The sequence below is a fragment of the Crocodylus siamensis genome, chromosome 6 (assembly GCF_052110815.1).
Source record: "Crocodylus siamensis isolate JL-2025a chromosome 6, ASM5211081v1, whole genome shotgun sequence".
NCBI classification, from domain to species: Eukaryota; Metazoa; Chordata; order Crocodylia; family Crocodylidae; genus Crocodylus; species Crocodylus siamensis.
In genome coordinates this window covers 89,444,676-89,467,282 of record NC_143400.1, presented here as the reverse complement: position 1 = coordinate 89,467,282, position 22,607 = coordinate 89,444,676, and the positions used below count along the sequence as shown (strand labels likewise).

At 45.2% G+C, this 22,607-nt stretch overlaps 1 protein-coding gene across 1 annotated transcript in view; it reads right to left on the bottom strand.

Annotated features, from left to right (window-relative positions):
- USP13 (ubiquitin specific peptidase 13) overlaps positions 1-22,607 on the bottom strand; it is a 71,549-nt gene that overhangs the window by 22,975 nt on the left and 25,967 nt on the right. Inside the window, exons 4-10 of the mRNA XM_090050602.1 lie at positions 19,470-19,591; positions 16,466-16,608; positions 16,065-16,249; positions 9,848-9,942; positions 6,557-6,744; positions 4,520-4,591; positions 4,131-4,224 (exon numbers count right to left, since the gene is read on the bottom strand). Coding sequence (XP_089906728.1) covers positions 4,131-4,224; positions 4,520-4,591; positions 6,557-6,744; positions 9,848-9,942; positions 16,065-16,249; positions 16,466-16,608; positions 19,470-19,591 — 899 coding nt within the window. The remainder of the gene's footprint in view (positions 1-4,130; positions 4,225-4,519; positions 4,592-6,556; positions 6,745-9,847; positions 9,943-16,064; positions 16,250-16,465; positions 16,609-19,469; positions 19,592-22,607) is intronic.

The following is a 22,607-nucleotide window of genomic DNA, read 5'->3' as shown; positions in this document are numbered from 1 at the left end:
GCTCTTAACTTTGCAGGAAACACGAGCAAGGTTCGGCAGAATTTCTATAACCCGAGTCAACCACGGCGCAAAGCTGCTCGTTCAGAGGAAGCATCCGCGGAAGCAGGGGTACAGAACACGCAGGCGGCTCCCGCATCCCCGAGACTCCATCTTTGTCTAAAAATCGGTTCACTGCAAAAGTCCCTCCCCGACAGTCTCGTTTCAGGAGGGAGAAATCTTTGCATCAAGAACGTAGGGCGCACGAGGGCAGAGGAAATGCAGGTTTCCATGGCAACTGTCACTCGGCTCCTGTGACACAAGCGTGTCCCGCTTCTGTTGTTCCTAAAAATACATCTGGCAAATTCATCAGACATGCCTCTTCCAAGGAGGCAAGTTCCTCTCCGGATACAGTATCCACAATGCTCATTGCAAGTTGACCTTTCGTTTCTAAACATCCCAACCTCCGGGGCATCGGGTTTGGGTCCCTGTGCTGGGCTGGGCTGGGGGTAACAAAAGTCGGCACAGACACAGACAAGCCAGACCCAAAGGCAACCATTATGCCAAAGTAAACTGTGTATACAGGAGCACAAATACAAAGCCGTCACGTGTGCGTGGCCAGACAGCAGCTGCACTTCCATGACAACTAACAGATTACTTCCAGGACACAAAAGACTCTCCCAAGGATTCCCGGTAGCACTGAACTGAAAGGTGAGGAACCCCAGTTAATGATACTCTTGCTCTCTCAAGGCAGAGGAAAGATGAGCTGCAAAAGAGCAGCCCGGGGAGGAGAGGAGACTGCATTGCCTATAGCCAGGGCTCCAGAAGTAGCAGCCGGTAATGTCCAGAGCACAGCGAGCTGAAAGGGGGCACAAGTTTGCCATGGAGCAGCTGACATGCAGTAATTGTCTGTGAGTCCATTTTCAATCCACAATAAGTGAAAGCTAAGCCAGAGCAGTCTTTGATGAAACAGGGCCAAATTACCATGACTTAGCTTTTACTTACCATAGGATAAGAATGGGCACATAGAAAGCTACTGCAGGTCAGCTGCTCTGTGCTAAGTTTGCCGCCTCTTTTTTAGGTCCCTGTGATTTCTCTGCTTGTTCAGACCCTAAGAGAATGGGGTAGTTAACATGCCCCCAAGCCTAATTCCAAATCTTAGTTCAGCACCAGATTTGGAGCTAAATTTCGAAGACTAGACCTATGGCCCAAAGCACACTGAACGGATCCAGATCATGCTGGGACAAAAAGTGTTAAACCTGGAAATGCATCTCCACCACTCCCACAGTAACTACACTCCACAACAGAACCATTATTTTTCCTGGATCTTACATCCGCAACCTCAAGTGTAATACATCTCATCCATTGCACTAAATGCCCTGATGGAAAATATGTACAAGAAAACAAACAACTGCGTACCAGAATGAACACACACCGAAAATCTATCAAAGGCAAAAATACTCAATTACCTGTGAGGGTACACCTCTCACAAGACAACTACTCTCTCTCCAATCCTCAAAGGGAATTTACAGAACACTTTTCATAGACGAACCTATGAACTTCACTTCTTCAACCTACTGGATACAAAAAATCATGGACTAAATACAGGCATTGGATTTATGGCACATTATAACCTGCCTGCCATCTGATAACCGCAGACCTGCATTTTTCATATTGGCTTCTGTTCTACCCAGGACAGCACACAAAGCACCAGCAAACTCTCCCTATGCCTGAAGAAGGGTGTTTGTGCCCAAAAGCTTGCAAAGAACACATTTTTCCAAGTATTTAGTTGGTCTAATAAAAGATATTACATCTACCCAAAGAACCTTGTCTGCCTATGTTCTTAAACCGACATGGCTACAGCCAACAACCCTAAAGTCACCAACAAGAGTCAAAAAGCCCCCACATTCTTCCCCCACAAATTGAACACGGAGCTTTAAACCTGAATGTCATCATCCAGGGTCCCTTTATAGAACAAAGGGCAACTATAGCATGTTGTGCAAGACCCCAGTGCTCACAAAGCAACTCCATTCAGGGCAGAAGGGCTTCAGAGACTGCCTGGGAGACAATTGCTGATGGCAGCCCAGCTTGAATTACTCCTTAGCTGTTAATAACCCACTTGGGATGGATGTTATAACCTGCTTGATTATAGACTGTCTATTTAATTAGATAGACAGTCTAAAATATTAGGTAGACAACTGCTGATGCCAGCCCAGCTTGAATTACTTCTTAGCTGTTAATGCAGTATAAAACTAACTGAATGATAGAAAACCTTCAAAAGAATGACCAGTGCAGCCCAAAATGTCTAACTCTGCTAAGATCCTATGGCCCACAATGTACAGGAGGTGGCTTTGTGATCTCTTATGGCCTTAAAATCTGTCCCACTATGAATCCTCAAGAATTAGCATTTGCACAAAGTAAAATAATATAGCACTCAAACAGCAAACAGCAATTCCCACAGGTCCAACCCGGCGCTGTAACTTCAGGCAAGGAATTCTGACCTCCCCAAACTCATTCTCACTTTTCATCTCGAAAGTGCACTCCAGAGTAGCAGTTGTCACTATGCACTTGTAGAGGAGGAAGCTCCATTAACAGAATTAACCCCTTAATTGCTAGGCACCAGACCACACCCATGAAGCTTACTCACGCAAGAACTAGGCCTTACATCTCTTGGTCAAAACTGATCCTTTATATTGCTATCAGGGGCTCAGAGGATACGCCAGAAGTTAGATGGGCTTTCTGATGGCTGCGTGAATGAGAGCAGAGTCATTCATTGTTTAAGGAGACAAACGTACGGATAAATGAGAGCGCAGATCAGCAGAGCAGCAATACCGATGGCAGGTGGCTGAGGCCAACGGCAAGCGAATGGCAAAAGCAGCAGTAGTTAATGCAGCATTAGAAAGTGGCCCAACATTCGTGCTACAACAGGAGGATGCAGGAACAGAAATTAGGGAGCTAAGGAGGACAACATAGGACTTCAGGCAAAATCTCTCTGTTGCTGCAGAATTGTTGCAATGTACAGCCCTGCTGTTTGCAAAACTGAAAGGCCACTTCCTCCCTATAAGCTCTCATTAATAGAGACAGATGGAAGCTACATCACACAGCTAGGGAAAGACGCCTCTTCCCACCACTCTTCTGTTCTTCATATATTACGGATTTGTTCTCATCCACAGCCCTATGTGACTGCTTTTCTTTTAGAGAAAAACTGTCCCCCTGTGATGGCATGTCTGGCTAGCCCCTCACGAGGAAGGAGTTGTTGGGCTGGGTTGGCCCTACCCCTCCAGTATTCTTGCTACCAATGCCAAGTCAGAAGGAGTGGTATCAAAAAAAGGGGGAGTCAGACTCAGAGAGGGGAGGACTCTCAGTGCTGACCGAGCCTGGCTCCTGGTCAGACATCCTCTGAGGAGTAAGCCTCGTGGATTCCCAGGTCAGTGCGGGCGCCTGGGCAGATTGTAGCACGGGGACCAGGGAGCCACCCTGGTATCTATTTATACCTCCACCCCACACAAAGCTGATACGAGGTCTCTTTCGTATTAAAAATGATTCACAGTCTAAATATTAATAAGAATCCCTTGAAACATCAAGGGAACCAAGAGAAAGGGCTAGTCAAACCCACTTACGTTCCTGTGACTGCCAGTTGGCTTACTGCAATCCTGCAAGTGAAAGAAGGCAGCTGTACAGAGATGAAAGTCTCCCGCACAACTCCATCTTCTTGTGTTCGCCATACTGGAATGCCTCCCAGCTCCACGAAAATCAGTGGGAGTTTTGCCATCGATCACTTTGGAGACAGCTCCTTTGCATCTTTAAGCTTTCATTTTGGACTACAGCCAGCTTGAGAAGTTCACTCCCCAACATTTAGGGCTCTCTAGTCTAAATAACCACTTTTTGGCCCTTGGTGCATCTCTACCTCTGGTTTGTGTGTGCGGCAGGAGCAGCAGAATCCCTTCCAGGCAGAACCGCGGGGCCCTTTAAAACTTGCACAAATAGGTCCTGACTAACAGATTCCTGCCCAGCAGCTTATGCATGACACCTTGCTAAACATCCCACGCTGGATCCAGCTGAACCCCCACGCTCTCCAGTGCCCATCACCTGTTCCCTCGTCTCACGGCTTCACTTTTACCTAGTTATCAGGCTGCATATGCTCAGTCAAATACCTTGTGTTCTTCTTTCATCACCTGTTCAATAAGCTCAGATTTCATTGGTGGCTTAGAGTACTGGCCTGAAAGGAGGCCGTGTCCTAATTTAACCCTGTAGGGAAAGGGGAAAAACAAACAAACAGAAAAGACAAAAGAGATTTTCCTCCAGGCTTGGAGAAGAAAGAGTGACTGCAACTTTAAGCGCTTGAGAAAATTTTGACGCCTACAATTAGCGAGGCTGGAATATATAGCTAAGCATGCCCCGACCCGTGATCTCACTCCCCAACCCCTACCAAGATACTAGCTCTCCCCTCTATTTATAGCCATTTTGCTCTGGTACCTTCATGGCTGCATTATTCAGATTATTCTGGCTAGAAATGGTTAATAATAGCAACATGGCCACTTACATCTGTGTGTTGAAATCTTGCGTTGGATCGAGAGGCGAGTAGTCGAATATTCTAGGAAGGTTTCCCACGTACCTGGGTGGTGAGGACAAAGAGAAGCACACAAAGGTTATAGCTGGCTTTCCTGGAGCGTCCTCTGCTCAGATATCTGGTTACCTGACTGGCTGTACTGCAGGCATACTTCAGTGACACCTTTCTCTCTTGGGAGAGCTCAGTAGTGACAAAGTTTATAAGTCCCCCACAGCAGGGGTGTTTCTGTCAGGATGAAATTGTAAAGTTTTGCTTTCCTACCTAGAGAGGAAAAGGGTGCCAGGAGCTTCCAAACAAACCTTAAAGTCCCACCCCAGGTACTAGTCTTGAATTTGGGGTCCTAGTCTTGTCTCCGACACAAACCTTGCATGTGAGCTTTGGGAAAATCATTTAATCCGTGTCTTGGCTCCTCATCTGTAAAAGGGGCTCAGTTGTGACTCCCAACCTCACAGGGCTGGTGTGAGAAAAACTGTCCTAATGATTGACAGGTTACTGGGGCCCAGTTTCAGAAGAGCAAGACAGATTCACCCATCTATTGTCAATAAGCTCTAAGGAATACCTTAGACCAGGGATACTCAAACCCTGGCCCAAAGACCAGATTTGGCCTGCAGAGCTGTGTCATGTTGCCATTCCCCTGCTGCCAAATTTCTGCATTCATGGGGAACTCCATGGGCCAGATAACATGGCCTTGCATACTATATCGATGTGCAGGACCCAGCAGAGCTAGTGCTTGACTCTGGTGTGCAGGGATGGGCAGAAGCAGTGTGGGACCGATCAGGGCATGAGGGGCCCAATCTAGATGCACGGGGCCTAATTCTGGCACCAGGGACCCAACCCAGCCTACGGATTAGCCCCATGCAGGGCCAAAAGGTAAGGCACCACTGTTAGACCATTCAGTGCTGCCTCAGCCAGCCACAATCTCCATCAGAGTATTACTTTATTTGTCATGAACCATGAGGGTACAATTGAGAGCATATGTCCATTCATCCTCATCCATCTTCTACCCTTAAAAATCTCTGCTACTTCCTTTATACCAAATGTTTCTATTAGGTCCAACAATCACACTGCTGACAACAATCTCTTAGGAAGTCCATCCTGACAGAGACAGAAAAGTTAGCATAAGCGTCCGGACATGAAAGACTTAATAAATCTACAGATACCGCTCCATATGGCTGAGTAAACAAACAAAAACCAAATTCCCCCCACATTCTTTTCCAGAAGACAACTGTTACATGAAACCTGGGAAGATTTCCAAGATCTGAATGTGCCACTTTCAAAATGCACACTACTTCTGCTGGACTATAAAGGAACCCTCTAAAGTGTTATCATCACTCATGTACAATTATAAGGTCGCTGTCCTTGGAATGCCAAGTATTTTGCTCTCGTTAATAGCTACGAGGTATTTTTGATCAATCCCATGGAAAAAATCTCAAATAAATACAAAACAATAATATTAATTTATCAATTACCAGGACAAAATGATTAAACAATCTATTTTTACAACTCAGATTCCCTTTTTTTCCATCCAGAAATTGCTCGAGCTCATAAGGTACCTCTCTCTCTCTCTCACACTTTGTAAAACTTGTCTTAATTTATATTTGTATTGTTAATATGCTATAATATTCCTAGAATGCTTAGAATTTTTCTGGGTTAAGTGTATTTATACCAGTATAGTTTATTCCCATATGAAAAGAAAAATAAGCCCTCCCTCTTCCCTACTTGTATAGCCATATCCATGCTAATAGGTACAACTCCATGGGTTAAACAATTTCTCATAAAAAGAACCAAGTGCTGCAAAATCTTTGGGCAGACTAGGCTAAAGTTTGCAAGTTCAAGAGTGATCTCTGGGCAGGGTAGCCAATGCAAATACTTTATCAGTTAATCTGTCACTGAACTGGATGGAAGAACCTGCTTGCACTGAGGGTGCAATATTGAAACAGCACTCAGATTACAAAAATAAGAAACCATGACCATGCAGCCTGTGCAAAACCACTCCTGGGAATTACTTACGCTCGCTGAAACTCAGGGATGCTGAAAATGGCCTGCATGACAGCGTTGATGTAGCAGCTATTTCCCAGGTTCTTCATGCCTGTGTATCCTGGGCCATACATGGGTTTGAGCTTCATGCCAGATTCCTGAATTACCTCCCACTCAGAGACTCTTGGCTTGATGTCGTTATCTCTTAGACTGTTCTCTGTCTGAATGCAAAGGGACTGTGTTGCATTTTTTTAAATAAAGCAGCAATTACAGGGCATTAGTTACAAACCAATGTTAATTTTCTAACAGGGGAAAGCCCAACCGGAAAAGGAAAGAAAAAGGTCCCAACCCTAAAGAACAAGCTTCTGGATCAAAATGTCAGCTATTGAAGCACATTGGTTAATCTCAGCTCATGAAGATATAACCAACCTAGTTTGGAAACTGCAAAGAGTATGGCTATAGTAGCATACCCTGAGCATCTAGACTACTAGTAGAACCTGAGGCAGCTAGGGGCCATCACCATCAGCTGTAGGCATGGCAGTGTAATCACAACCTTAGGTCACAGCTCAAGGGGGTTTCTCTAGGTCAGATTGGAGCAATCCAATGTTATGGTCCTGAAGACACTACTCTGACACACCTATGCAAGCACAGCCACAGCTCACTACACTAAACGGTTATTAGCAGTAGATTACTCATGCATAGGCATTTTACTAGGAGGTCCAAAGTCAAGGAGTTAAATCCTGACCCCTCTGAAATGACTGAGACATGTACTGCATGCTTATTAGGGTTTTTTATTCCTAAGGAGGAACACTGACAGCTTAATGGTGTCTTTCATAAATGTGGGCATTTGTACACATGATGGTCGTCATGATGTACATGTGACAAAAATGTACCGTGTGTGGCTTAATGCTGTCACACATTACACATGCACCAGTTCTGGGGTTTTTAAATGACTCTGCGTTGTTGCAAATGAAACTACATCTGGATGTAGCTTAGTTTGCAACGTTGCAAAGTGCAATGATACAGCTGTCAGCTCATTCCCCGACCACGGGAGAGGCAGGCAGGCAGGCACGCAAGAAAAAAAAAGATTGGGCTCCTTGCCACTCCTGCCTTCAGCAGGTGCCTGGTTGCCACAGGCACCTGCTGAAGGCAGAAGTGGCAAGGGGCCCAATCCTATATTTCTCCCCCTGCCCCCCCAACCTGGGGGACGAGTTGCCAGCAGGCTCCAGTCCTTCCCTTCACAGCAGCAACACCCCCTGGGGCTGCCCAGGCAGGCTGCTCTCTCAACTCAGATGCATCACCCAGCCAGATCCAATTCTTCCCTGAGTCTGCTGGAGCTTCCAATGCCTTATGCACTACCCCGTCACTTTACCGCCACCTGGAACCCCCCAGGAATAGCCCATTCCCAGGCAGTCCCAGGTGATGGGGAGAGTGCACAGGGCACTGGAAGCCCCAGAGGGCTTGGGGAAGAGTTGGATCTGGCTGGGTGCTGCCTCTGAGGTGGGGCAGGGCCCACCTGCTAGCAGCCTGCTCGGGCAGTCTTGGGGGGTGCTGCCACTGCTGAGGGAAGGACCCAGGTTACCTGCATCTCAGAGGCCGTTTGTCCTGCCAGCAACACATCCCCTGACTGCAGAAGAGGCAAGCAGACTCTGCAGAAAAAAGACGATCAGGCATCCCGCTGCTTCTGCCTTCAGCAGGCAAATGCTGGAAACAGTGGAGGTCCTGATCCTTCCCCCCACCCACCGGCAGAGCCTGCCCATGGCCGGGGGCAGCCCTGAACTGCGGGGGCCCCCAGTTCTTCCCTCCACCACAGTGGTGCCCCCAGGACCACCCAGGCAGCCTGCCAACAGGCAGGCGTTGTCCCACTCGAAGGCAGCACCCAGCCTGATCCAACTCTTCCCTGAGTCCACCCAGGGAGCAGCACCCGGTGGGCTTCCAGCGGGTGGGCTCAGGGAAAACTTGGATTGGGCCAGATGCTGCCTCCGAACTAGCAGCCCACCTGGGTGGCCCGAAGGGGTGCTGCCGCAGCAGAAGAAAGGACTGGGGCCCCTTGCAGCTCAGGGGCTGCTCGGCTACCCCGGGCTGCAGGTAGGCTCTGGCTTGTGAAAAGGAGGAGGGAAAAAAAGGATCACGCCCCTCGCCATAACAGTGACAGAAGCCCCTATATTGAAATGGTGGGTTTCAATTAAAAACCCACCACTTCAACTTAGGGGGCATAAAATAAAATCTTGGGGATTAAGCACTCATTACATGTACAAGCGCCCTAAGGCTCCTATCCAATGGTATCAACAAGGTTTTAGTGTTAGACCTGAGAAGATATTTAAAATTTAACTCTTCACTTATCATTTATACAGTTTATTGCCCGTTTTCTTTTGCCTGGACAACGGACATGGACTAATCCATTTCTTTCTCGTTCATAGTTTTCAATCCACCTCATTTTCGGTTTTTTGTGCATTACTACAAGATTGAGTTGGCAAACAAAAAATGGTCTTATTTAGCATCTTCCATTCATCTGTAATATCCATGCAAACACGGTGGGCACCATCATACCCATTTTACAGAGGGTGAAACTGAGGCATGGAGAAGGGAAGTGGCATATCAAAGGTCACTTACCAGCAGCTCAGTGACAGAGCTGGAAACCCCATGCTCTTGAGGCCAGCCTACTGTGCCCTCTCCAAACAACACTGCCTCCTCGGCCAGGAGGGAAACATATTTCTTTTGTATAATAACCTCTTTCTATCAGGAGTCCCCAGCTTTATGGACCCATTTCCATTTGTCTTACGTTTAATCCCTTCTGTTGTTAACAAAATGCAATTTTGAGGCCATATTCGGTTTATTTTTTTAATTACCTTTGTCTCATCCATTTGTTTCACTTACCTGTAGTGGATTTAGGCTTTTTACCCTTAAAATTGCATGTGCCACAGGACTGTTGCTCATAAACTAGCTGCTGAGCACAGTTAAATATTCTCAATATTCATCTCCCTTATTTAGCAGAGCCTTTTAGCTTTGTGGCAAGTGATGCACAAAACTCTGCAAGGTAAGTGTGCAAACTACAGACCAGAAGGGAGCCCTAGCAAAGGCAAATCCCAGATCCTGAAGTTACACAAAATGATTCCTTGCAGCCCAGGGCACAAACATGGCTCAGGTGACAGTATTCTTCCCAAAGCTAAATACTATTTGAACAACAGTACACAGCAATCACATGTACACAAGCTTAAGGAATCCCATTTTTCACTGATATGGTGTCTGCCCCGTCCCATCCCGTCCCCTGCCCCCAACACCCCAAGTAGAACAGTGAGACTGAAGAACAAGGGTATTTCCTACCCCTTGCATCTGGAGCATGTCAATCCCGAAGTGTGCCAAGTGCTTTGCCACGTGTGGATCTAAAACTGCCTCCTCCTCCTCAAAGGAATAGACATCTATAAAAACAGAAAGAAGCAGATGTGATGACACACAACGTTAGCCTCGGTTTTGTTTACCAACAAAACGCTCCCAGAATAGTACTGCCAAAGACGGCAGTATCATTATTCTCTCTGGGTTGGTATATGACATACAGAAATGAGTAAATGCACAACTGTAAAAGCTGGGAAGTGTCTGATCCTCTCCAAACATATCCTCAAAGTATATATAGCGTATAGGTTTGATCCTTTTCAAATACATACCTTGAGAGTAACAGCCCAACACCCTCTGCTCCTGTCAAATAGCCTCCAAATCTCCCCCAAACACAATATACCAAACAAATACCAAACACCATATAACCCTGTCTTAAGAACAAATGCAAAACCTATCAACATATATCCACGGCTACCAAAATCACGACAATGAAACCATTAGAAATCCATGGAGCCTGTAGATGTCTATCATGGGATGTGGTACACCTCGTTCAATGTATGAAATGCCCTCCCGGAAGCTACGTGGGTGAAACTAAACAGGCCTGACACTCCAGACTAAAGTCTCACAGGAAGGAGTTGGGCAGAAGGTAGGTCATGGTAGCACCTTAGAGACTGTTTCAAAGGGGCATGAGCTTTTGTAGGTGACAGCCTACTTGGCTCTGTGAAAAGTGTTCTTCCACAGGTGTTTGGGTGTCTTGGTCCTTTATCTCTTTTCTTGCCAAGTCCTTTCATAGCATCTGACAATCACTCCAGTTTTGACCTCATAGTCCTCTTACTCAAGAGAAATCTACAAAAGTTTGCACAAGACAGGCCTGGAAACAAAAAATATCCGTAACTTTACTAGACACTAAACATGAACTAGACATAAGAGGAGGGTTTCATAACACATAATCTAACCGGTGGGTCTTCTAACCGCTCTGTACCCCACAGGTAATCACGACCCTTTTCTCTCCTGAATGGTCTTGATCTTTTACATAATTAGGTTACCTGTTCAATTGCACTTCTGCTTTGAAGCTACTTCTGATTGCTTCTTTTTGTTCCTAGTCTCCAACCCTGTTTTCTTTTACATATGGAGTTAAATACAAGCCATCATTTTTTCTGTTACTTAGCTTAAGCTGTACCTCTTTCTTTCCCAGACCTGAGGAAGGACAGTTTACGCCTGAAAGTCTATCTAACATCTCTCCCAACTATGGTCTAATAAACTATGGTCCAATAACAGTTGGTTTAATAAAAATACCACTGTAAATTAAAGCCCCTTGCTTTTCACATATTTCCTGGATCATTACAGCTACAACAATATCTAGTTCTATTAAAGGCTGTCAGGTTATACTACTTCTGCACTGAGGAGAGAAAGTCCCATCACTTTTCTTTTGCACTAGGCGATTACTCCTTGGACACCCAACAAGGCTGCACCAGAATTTCCTTCTCTGATTCTTTCTCCTCCTCCTCCTTGGAAACCAGCAGGGGTAGGAGAGAAGGGTGCAAGCCCCATGGGCTTAAGTTTCCCCTAGATGGGTGACATTGCTGCCCTGGTTGGTTATCACACAGCAGAACTCAAGTCAAGAAGGGAAACAAAGCTTGCTTAGCAAGAACGCTTTCTTGTCAAAACAGAAACCACCAAGGTTGAGGGGAGGCCTGAAAGAAAGGAAGGGCCCAGTGTTCAGTGTTTGCCGGGAAAGATGAAACCTGCTCTGATCAACTAAATGAGGTAACAGATGTGAGAGATGCTGTAGCCAGACTTTAAGGACAAGGCCTCTGTCCCCTCCTTGCTCCAAACAGGGGTGGCTACTTTCTTCAAGTCCCTCCCTGGAGTCTGAAAGGACTTGGCATGGCTTCCCAGTCCTTGCTGACAACCACCTGCTAGAATCCTCTCTCCACCTTTCCCTCCCCTCCATTTCCTTGCACTTCCCCACGCTGGTCTTCATCCACAGGCACACGCATCTCCCACTGTGAGGCAATATCTGACCCCTGCCTGATGGAGGGACAAGAACCGGTAGCAACAGAACAAGTCCCATCAGAAGCACAAAGCTAAGGGACAGGAGGGCAAGACCCCAGAAGACAAGGAGAAAAAAAAAGTATTTCATATCAGATGTCTCCTTTCCAAACAACGTCCAACCCTGTCATCCCCCTAACAGTCATAAAACAGCTCCCCTCCTCAGCACAGTGTCATCTGGCTACCTGCATGAAGCCTTTGCAACCGGCCAGTCCTCCCAGAGAGTTTAGACACCTGCGGCTTGGACGTGCGTTGACCCCACTGGAATTTGTGCCTGAGCATTGGGCTCTAGTCGGTACTGTGTCTTCATAGTAGTGACACCTCTCAAACTCCGGAGTAGGGTTGTCAAGATACAGTGTCAGAGGCTGATTAATTTAACATTCCCACTATTCGCATGAGTCATGGGTGACCCCACCTGTATTCATGTGGATGCAACATGTCCCTCTGTTGAAACTCCACAGCGAGCTAGCATTAGTAGCTGAGAAGAAATGACAGCTTCATCAAGACAGGGGTTCACAGCATTCCCATCCCCTTACACTGAGGTCAGAGTCCAGGCCAAACACCACGCAAAGCTCAAATACATCAATGTATCGTGGGTAACTGCCTTTTACACGGAAGTGGGGTTTTTCTTTTCCCCCAGCTCAGACAATGGAAGAGCGAGGCAGGGCGAGATCACGCCGAACAGGAGAAATGGAACAGAGATGTGCGAGGCAATCTTTGCTCAAACCCAGATCCCGTTTCCCGAGCTTTAACACTTTCAGCTCTGTGGCTGCCAATTTAAAATTATAGCGACATCTTTTTTTTATAGAGAATAAAGGAGGGAGACGGAGAAGGGATTCATTTATTTACAAAATGCAGACCAGTAAAAATCAGAGGGGGGGAAAAGAGAGGCTCTGAATTCTGAAACATACTCGTATACATGATCACAGTAGATTCAAGACATACACCGGTCAGAACAATATTACTGCAGCAAAAGAAAACTGGGTTCACAGGAGCTGGTGAGGTAGGAGCAGGGAATAACAAGCAGCATAAACAGAGGTGTTTGCAGCAAGGAAAGGAAAGATGCTGGTCCATGGCAAGGACTGATGCCCCTACTCCTTTTCCTGTGGTACCCAGAGGGTTTGATGCCCTACTGGCTGCAGATGCAGCCGTCCATTCCAAGGCTGGGGTTGAGAGGCAGAGAGGGCAAAAGGCTGGACCCGTTGAGCTGTAAGGTCAACTATGAAACTAAGCCAAAGCACCCACGAAGCCACTCACTCAATTAATCTGTGCTGAAGAAAACATGCTACTTCTAGCCACTGTGCCTGCAGCCAGATTAGGGAAGCACAGCAGCATGATGAAGAAAAGGGGACCCAGATGCCTTGTCACGAGAGCTAAAGAAGGAGACAGCCACATCTGTCAAAACATACAGGAATTAGAGAAGCCCAGACAAGAAGAGTTCATGGAAGTGATTGCATTTAAGGCCCCAGGCTGAGATTTAAAAGATTTGGGGTGATCCCTGGCCCTGCCGCAGAATTATCATCTGACCTGTGCTGTAAACAGGGCATATAAAGTTACCTCTCCCACAGACATCTCATGACATTTGCTGGTAGCCGCACCAGTTTTGAGCCCTCTGAAAAACACTAGAAGCCCTGCTGTATATCTGCACAAAGACATGAGAAATCCCTTTTGTCCTTCTGCATGTGCTTCTTGCATCACTGAGACCCAAGAGGAAGCAGTCACTGCAGTGCCACTACCTACCACCCTGCAGCGGTGGGCAAGGAGGGGTGGAAGCCACGGCTGAGCTCCCCAGCAGTGCTGTAAAGGGGCAGTACAGCACCAGGACGGACTTCTTATTCCTCTGACTCTCTGCCTCCCTCTCTCAGGAAGGAGCTGGCTCTCCCTCTCAATGTGATTTCTGCTCTGTGTTGTGCCCCATTACTCAGGTGGGATTGGAAGGCTACAGGCCAGTCCTTAAGTGGTGTATTATTTAGCACCGACTGCTAATTAAGCAGCATGTAGGGAGGAAGGAGCCTTTTCTCCAGGAAAAGCAGAGCTGACTTTAGATGGAACAGGAACAAAGACCTGTGCAGACCAGCTGCTACCCCCTCACTGGAAAAAAAAAAAAAAGGATGACTGTCTGTCCTCTGTTACCAGAGAAGCCATGTAAGAGAGGAGGTGGAGGGCAGAAGGACAACAGCTACCGGAAGCCAGACTGTGGCTTAAAGAGCCCTCAATAACCCAGCGAAACAAGACCTTCTTTCAAGACTGTACAGCAGATGCAGCTGAGACCTGCTAAAGGAAAGATTATGACAACCTTCTACATCCAAGTCTTTAAAAGCACTGACCTCCCAAGTTCAGATATAAAAGCGAATCTTGCATCCAGGAATCGAGCGTTAATGCAATAGCAAGTAAAGTCAGGCCCTCAGCAGGTGCAGCTGAGTGACACTCAGAGGAGGTATACATAGATGAATTCAAGAGAAAGCTGAGAATTAAATAGAAAGTAAGGGTCTTATAAATCAAACCCCTCTGATGTGCTAAGCAAGGTGCAAATGCACCAGCTGTGATAGGAAACAGCTGGTGGAAAGCCATTTCTCACCTCACCCATACAGCCATGAGCACTGAAAATCAAGTTTGAATGCAAAAATCATATTCCCCGTTTACATTTTCTCCTGTAGTATGGCAAGAAAACAGAATCTCTGCCTAAGTCTTCTCACTCCACATTATTTCAACATGCTTAATCCTCACATATCAGAATCCTCACCACAGCAACACCCTGGAAAGACACACAGAGAAAACAATGACACTTATCCTTCCTTTTGATGACCTTAAAGCACGTTATATAACATGCATAAGCCTCATATCAGGTCCGCATACTCCATGAGTATTCAAGAACAAGAGCTTATGGGTTTGATGCAGGGATCACTTGCAACATTTTATGCTTTGTGCTATGCAAGAGACCAGATTTGATGCCCCTTACAATCCCTTACAAACTATTAAATTATTATTATTGCAAGACACACAATTTGCAGAAGAAAAGAAACTGATTACTGGGAGATCAAGACCTATCAAAAAGGGAGGAGGGTCATCCTCATATTCCATGTATGGAAAAAAATTCAAGAATTGGGTAGATATAAATGTGCCATTTGGACCATCATGGCTACAATGTCACTCTTGCACTATCATACATTGGAAGATATTGAAATCCAATGCTTACAATGGAAAATCCACAATCTAATAAAAAAAGAAGCCAGACCATATAGTAACATCTTCCCCTAAGCCTGTGCAAGAAACATAATTATCCCAAGGAGATTCATGATCTGCAACCCTCTAGCTAACATACAACACCACAAATGCAACACAGCTAGGCAGGAGAATTTCAGAAAAGCTAAGAAACCATCTTCACCTAAACTACTTCAAAAGGGATCAACTTGAACAGCAAGATGAAAGGTAAGAATGACTTTCCTCCCTTTTTATAGGCCTTGATCTCCCAGTAATCAGCTGCTTCTCTTCTGTTAATTGGGTGTCTCTTTCCTCTGACAACTTCTTTCACTCCCCTCCTACAACTTTTTTTTTTTTAAACTATGCTACGCTTGGCTTGTTCTGGTCAGATCCCAATTATACAATTGGTCCAATAAGAGCTATCACCCTAAGAAATCCTTGCCTCTCACATAATTTGGGGACCATCATGGCTAAACCATAACTCTTACACTACCATATATTATTGCTTTTTAACAGAAAGGGAAGCCAAGCTGGACAGAAGTGAGTGGGTGGCCCTGGGCTGCACAATAACTACGATCCTAAATTTCTCAAACCCCAAGTCCATTCTCTTTCACCACAAGACAAAACGATTCTCAGCAGCAAAGGTTCCATGTTTAATCATATCATCTCAGGACTAAAAACAAGAAATTGAAACACAGCAGTATTTGCTGCAAAGCAATGCTCTCTCTAGATGGATTTTCCCCATGTTACAGAGTTTTAGGATATTCTTCTATTTTTTTTATTTCCATCTCACCAAGTTTTCCCAATACTTAAATCATATATACTACAAATCCAGCTACTCCAGCATGGACAATATGTACAAATAATACAGCTCTTCGGTGGTAGAAGACCTTATGGTATGCATGGTATATTTTGGTTTTGCTGGAGCTGAGCACAAATCCACCCAGTGACCTACCTGCGCCATCAGGAGTGATGGTTCCTAGCTTCACCGCTAATGGATATCCCATCTCTTTGTAGTGTTCCAGAGCATGCCCATTTCCCCCACTGCCATCAAAAAACCATTTTCCACACAGCACTGAGCCATCCGTCAGGTTCAACCAGAGATTCTCCCGCAGGTCACACTTTGAGCATTTCCAGCCACTGAAAAGGACAAGTATTGAAAATAAGGCAGGAGAAACAGATCAGTGCTGCAGCCCGCAACACCGATACGTGACTCAAATAAAAGCTCTCCCATCTGCCAGAGGTATCCCACAGCTGGAGGTAATCCCACAGCTGGAACAAGCAACCAGCACAGCCCCCCAGGCTTGCAAGTCACGAGGCAAGCCCTTCACTCCAAAGAGCACACCGTCTCCTCACCTGGGGGGGATCCGAACGCCATTATCTAACTGTACAAGTGATTTGGCATGTTTAGATACTTGTAGTTCTTCTTCCCAGGAATCAGGGTCCTGCTTTCGGTAGGGAGATTTGGAGCTGAGAAGAGCATCGCAAGCTATTGTCACCTGGAAGAGAAGCCAGAAAAGCACCAGTCAAACTCAAAAACTAATCTGCGTGTGACAGGTGTTATGGTATAACACTGAAAAGGTCTGAGAACTAAGCAGGCCACTGTCGGCTTCCTTGCTGCCAACTCTACCCCCTAACTAATGCTAGCCTCATTCTGTGGAAACCCGAAGGGCAGTTACTACTCATACCTTGTTAGGAGTCTGGCCAAATCTTAGGTCCAAAATCAGCAAGGCAGTTAAGCACATGTATAACAGAAATCAATATAGTGCTATACAATATGCAGGAGCATTTTCCTGCTAGCCATAACAATTTTTTCCATAGTGCCAGAGACTTCTTCCTATAGCCACACTATGAGATGAAGCTAAGTGTAGACTGTCTAACCCAGGGGTAGCAATTATTTCAGGCAGAGGGCCACTTACTGAGTTTTGGCAAGCCATCGAGGGCCACATGACAGGAAGCCAGGGGCAGATAAATATTATTTTTCTAAATTTTTTAGGGGCCCCGCAGGCTGGATAGAATGGCCTGGTGGGCTGCATCTGGCCCATGGGCCACATTTTGCCCACCTCTGGTCTAACCTCTTCTTTTTAAACACAAGAGAAATGCTGATGATATTTGGGGGGGGGGGTATGTCAATGAAAACAGCTTGCTTTAAATATTTGCTGTAGACTTCCCAACAATTGCAGCACGGTGATAACTTACAAGGATCAGAAAGCAAAATTCACAAGTCTGTTTTTATCATTGAAGCCGAGAGAAATGAAAAAGACGAGCCAACATCATTAATCATGCGAATTAATTGTTAGAAGTGAAAGTCTATTTAATATATCTACTGATATTATTAGTAGCATGAATTAGAATACATCTGAATTTAAAGGAAAGATTAGATTTTAATTTTATGGCAAACCCCGAAATAAAAAACTGGCTATAAGTTATCTTCCAGTTTAAGTGCTATATATTTTGACCCCAACCCAATGGGATTGCTAATGAGATTAGGAATTAAGCAGACTGGGTGTTTCCCTTTGGCTCAAGTTTTTTAGTTTTGGATTTTGGGTTCTGGATATGTACCCTGCCAAATGAATGGCAATGAAGTCAGTAGGAGGTGAAGGTGCTCAGAGCCTCTGGAAAAAGTGGGCCCCTGGTGTCTCAAGCTGGGCATTTAAAAACCAGAGGTCACACTTCAAAATATTTGGGCCTTCTTTTTAGGAGTGCAGATAACATGACAACTAAAACACAGGTGCATTAACAGGAAAGTTGATACTAGGAATGACTCAATACATATGTATAAAGTACTGGGAGGGGCAGGAGGTGGAGATGTTGCCCTTTCCGTCTTATTAACAGTAACTTTCCTTATCTTAGAGGATCTACTCAAGTAAAAGGACTTGGCACTTCTGCAATAGATTAACTTTCCTCCTGTTTCCTTTAACACCTTCTCTAAGGGGCTCTTCCTACCAGAAATCCCAGGAAATCCTAGACCTTAATCTGAAGGCATATTCTCTCCTCTTTTACCACATTCCTGGCCACACAGGACATCAATCTTAACCCACGCTGATTCTCCAAGCCTGTAATCCTTTATCTGTAGCTTCCCCAAGGTCTCCCATCCACACAGGATACTGCAGGGTTTTTCCAAAAGAAAACAAATATGATCTATCCAGATTCCCCTTCCTCTCCACTACACCTTCACCCATTACTAATGCCAAGCTCCTCCGCACGCTCTAATCGCTCAGCTTCTCACAGCAACCCCTCCACCACCACCTGCATTCACTTGCCCACCCACTCATCCCCCTTGCAGCACCGGGAGACCTCATCTCCCGTGAGGCTCGGAAACCAGTCCAATGACCCCCACACTGCCCTGCGTACCGCTACACCCCATCCTCTCCAAATCCACTGAATGCATCATCTATACACAGGCTTGACTTTGGCACCACTACCCACCTCTCAAACTGCTCGCTCTAGCTACCTATTCCTAGTGAAATCACATCTCCCAGCGCTTCCTTCTCTCTCTTGTTTGGATAGAATTGTTCATACATCCCTTTGCAACATCTTTGCTTCCCTGGCCTTGTATCCTTCATCCTGTCCAAACAAGAACAGTCCCCGAGAGCCACCTGACCCCTATACCTACTCCTCTGAATCCATCTACTGGCTGCCCCTTCTTCTCCAACTCATCGCCTTCTAGCTCCTTGTCCCTGATTTCAAGAGACAGCTGAGCACTGTCTCTCCCCATTTCAACAGTGGTATAAGTAGGGGTAGGTGAAAGGCGCACCCACCCAGATGCCAAGTTAGAAAGAGTATCAGAATCACCCCCCACACCCAGGGTCTGCACCCCAGCAGCAGACCCATGCCAGAAACTTCAAACCAGGCCCCAGCTGCTGCTTTAAGATACAACAACCAGGGCAGATGGGCTTTATAGTGAAGGTGGCAGCAGCTCAGCCAGGAACGGTTAGGAGTTCCCAGCATGGGCAAGACAGCTGCCCCCTCCGCTGCCCCCACTCTCAAGCTGTATTCCTCCCTTCGGAAGTGCAAGAGCAGCATGAGGATGAAGTTTATAACAAGAACTGATATTAGGAATATAGGGAACCATAAATACCTAAAACCAATAGGGGAAGGAGTAAAGTAAATGTGGTTTTTTTTAAAAAAGCAGCAAAGATAAACCAGGAGAAGATGTGGCTAGAGGATAGAAAAGCAGTGAAGATAAAAGTACATAGACAGCAATTTTTAAATGTTTCTCTCTTCCTCAATATTCTGGGCAGGGGGTGAAAAAAAATCCTTTCAATAAAGCCCCATTCAAGAAAACCAAACCCAATCTCCATAAAAAGGAACTGGGGGTCAATTCCTGTTCCACAGTCGATAGCACACACTCACTGACCAGTGCTGGTAACTCTTCTATGTTTGGTAATGAGATTTCATAATGATCTGGAAATATAACAAGCTTGGCTTCATCTTCATATTCATAATCATCATTGTTTAAATCACCATTTGTTTCTAGATCTGCAAAAAAAAAAAAAAAAAAAAGAGAGAGAGAGAGCACGCATTAGGCAATAATCAAGTGATAGGGAAACAAAAAAAACCCTCTGAAATTTGACAAGATGAGCCAGGGAACAAAATATCCCTCAAACTAATCCTCGTTCACAACTAAATCACCACTGGCCTCTCTGTGAACATCACCCATCACTGCAGTTACAGGCCCAGCCCTTTGGGAAGCAACTCACAAGATTTAGCTCAGTGGTTTTGGGGTGGTTCATTAAGAACAAGAATATGATGTTCTGCTCCCACCTGTTATCCAGCGTCTCAAGACATTTTGCAAACACTAGGACCCTGTGTACGTAGTTGTGTTGTCCCAGTTATATCAATACAGTTATACCAATCTGATCTGCAGGTGGACACTTGTTCCAGTAGAGAGGATTTTTTGTTTTGTTTTGTGTTTCTTTTTATAAAATAGATTTATATCTATATCTATAGATATATAGATAAATCTATATTGTAAGCTAAACTGGAGAAAATGCACTCATATACTGAAACAGGGTGGTATACTAGTATACCTACATCACTTACACCCACACAATCCACTGGACCAATACCAAATTTCCCCCAGTAAACAAGGCCTTCCAGTCTCACCCCATTCCCCATGTAAATACGATTATTACCATGAGGAAGGTGTAGCAGAGAGAAGTTAAGGGTCAGCTTCTCAGAAGCTGCACTGCCCATTAGCAGCACCTGTGGAGCTGCACTGCTCAACCTCTTTGATAATGAAGCCTGACATTTTCCTGTTGCAACACCCGCCTCCAAGATGGAAGTGCGCAAACACAGCAAGCCTTTTTTGGAAAAGTTGACTATGCAATGTGTCTAAGACCCCCCACCACAACCAAGTGGAGAACTTAATGGTAGCAAGACATTTTAGCACAGTGAAGTAACTTTGTAACCCTGAAAGATAAATGTACAATAAAAGCAGCTGATGTGTAGTCCAGTGTTGCCATGGAGGCTCTTTGGATGATATGTTCAGCCGTCAGTGACCTAAGAATAGGAATGAGAAAACTTCGAGATTCACAGACGTGAAGTCCCAAGTGGCAGTGGTGGTAGAGCAAGCAGAAAGCCCAAGACAAAAAGATGGAGAGCCCAGTTTACCAAGAGATTTCTGTTAAGTTTGGGTGCATATTTTGTATTGCGCCTTTTATTTTTCTTCCCCTTATACTAGGCACATTTTACAAGGCAATATAAAAAGGGAACAAGAGGAAGGAGGGAGCTAAGTAAAAAGCACGGGTCCATTGCCGTCGATGAGCTTCAACAAAGTAGGCTCCATCAACACATGCTTCTACGGATTACAATGAGTCACCTCAAGGAGAAAGTTTGGCCAAATAAGGCTGCATTAGCTGCTGCTGACCCAGGGTGGTCCGAATGTGTCCCCAAAATACACACACAGGATTACTTTGCTATTTGATGCTAAACAAGCACTGGTAACAACTACCAAACACGTGAAATGCAAGAAACATCCAGTGTATACCATGGGCAGGGTGAAGATAAAAGGTGCCAGGGATACATCACCAAGACATTTAGCCAAACTTATCTACAAAACAGCTACAGCATGGATGGCATCACTGAGTTTTACCCAAACATGCCTCAACTGGACCTGTAAGGCTCCATTCAGTCCTTGAGCTCTCAGCTGTGGTTGCCAATAAGGGAGGAAGGGAAGGGCAGGACATCTAGAGCCAATTGCTGTTCCAGTGATGTGAACCCTTGTCCAGCAGGCACTGGCCCAGCCCTCCCAACATACTTCACATAGGCTGAAAACAGCCAGGAAAAGCTTTTAGTCATCTGCTATTTGAGCGATCTAAGGAAAACACTGTCCTGCGTTGGACTCCGAGCCACATCATCCTCACAATAACCCTCCCACACTGCAGTGTAACACAGGCCACGCAGTCACCTTGCTACCACCAGGGCTGCTTTAACACTCCCTGTTACTAACCTGCATTTTGTTGTCATGATACTATATTTATTAATGAATCCAATCCATCAAATAACAGATTTGACATGCAAAAAAAAATACCTAAGCCCCCAGCAATATACACAAAGGCAAACTTTAATCTTCTATATCAGCAGTGCTACCACAATCCAAATCAACACCCACAGAAATCTTGTGCTCCCTTCCTCTCCTCTCCCCCAGTCGCCAACAGTCCCCCAATGTTTCTGTCAACACCAAACCGCTGCATTTCTTCATCTCTATATAATAATTCATCCCTTCCTTTTCCCTGGAACTGCATAACACTGATCTCATTCCCTTTCCCTTATCTCTGCTTTTGATTTTGAAATTTATCCTAAATTTATTCTGAAGTGTTCACTCATAGAAGTTGCACTTCAATATTCAAAAAGTTTCCCATATGTTCTGGTTTGGAAGCAGGAAAAGATTTCTTTCTAAGCAAACGCCAATAATTTCCACCAGATTTCCAAGTGAACATCATTTTGCTTTCTCCTGTGTACAACACTGACTCACTAAGACAACTTTTCCATTACTAAGACAACTTTTTTTCAAACTTTTTGAAACCAGTTATAATTCTAGGGCTGTCAGTCCTCTTCCAGGCTTTTGCAATTGTAATTCGTGCAGCCGCTAGAGGATGAGCAATCACTTCCTTATGACACTTATTGAACCTTCCTGAGAACTCTGCATCATATAAGAACACTAAGGGGTTCGTCAGTGGTTGGTATCCTATTATTTCCCTCACCATGTCTCCACCTTTCTTCCAAAACGGTTTAATTCTTGTACAGTCTTCCCAACCCACTCCAATATTGGCCTGTTCCTATAGCATAAATGCATTTAATTTTAAAGTGGGGTGAGATAATTATAGGATGTTTAAATTGTTTTCTTTTATTATTGTGTAAATGAATGCAAAGACCGTTTTTCCAGATGGTCTCCCATTCTTCAGTATGAATTCCCGATCCAATGTTGTCCGCCCCATCTTGCACTAACCTGTATTTTAAGAGTAAATCTATTGATTTAACCATGTTGCTAAAA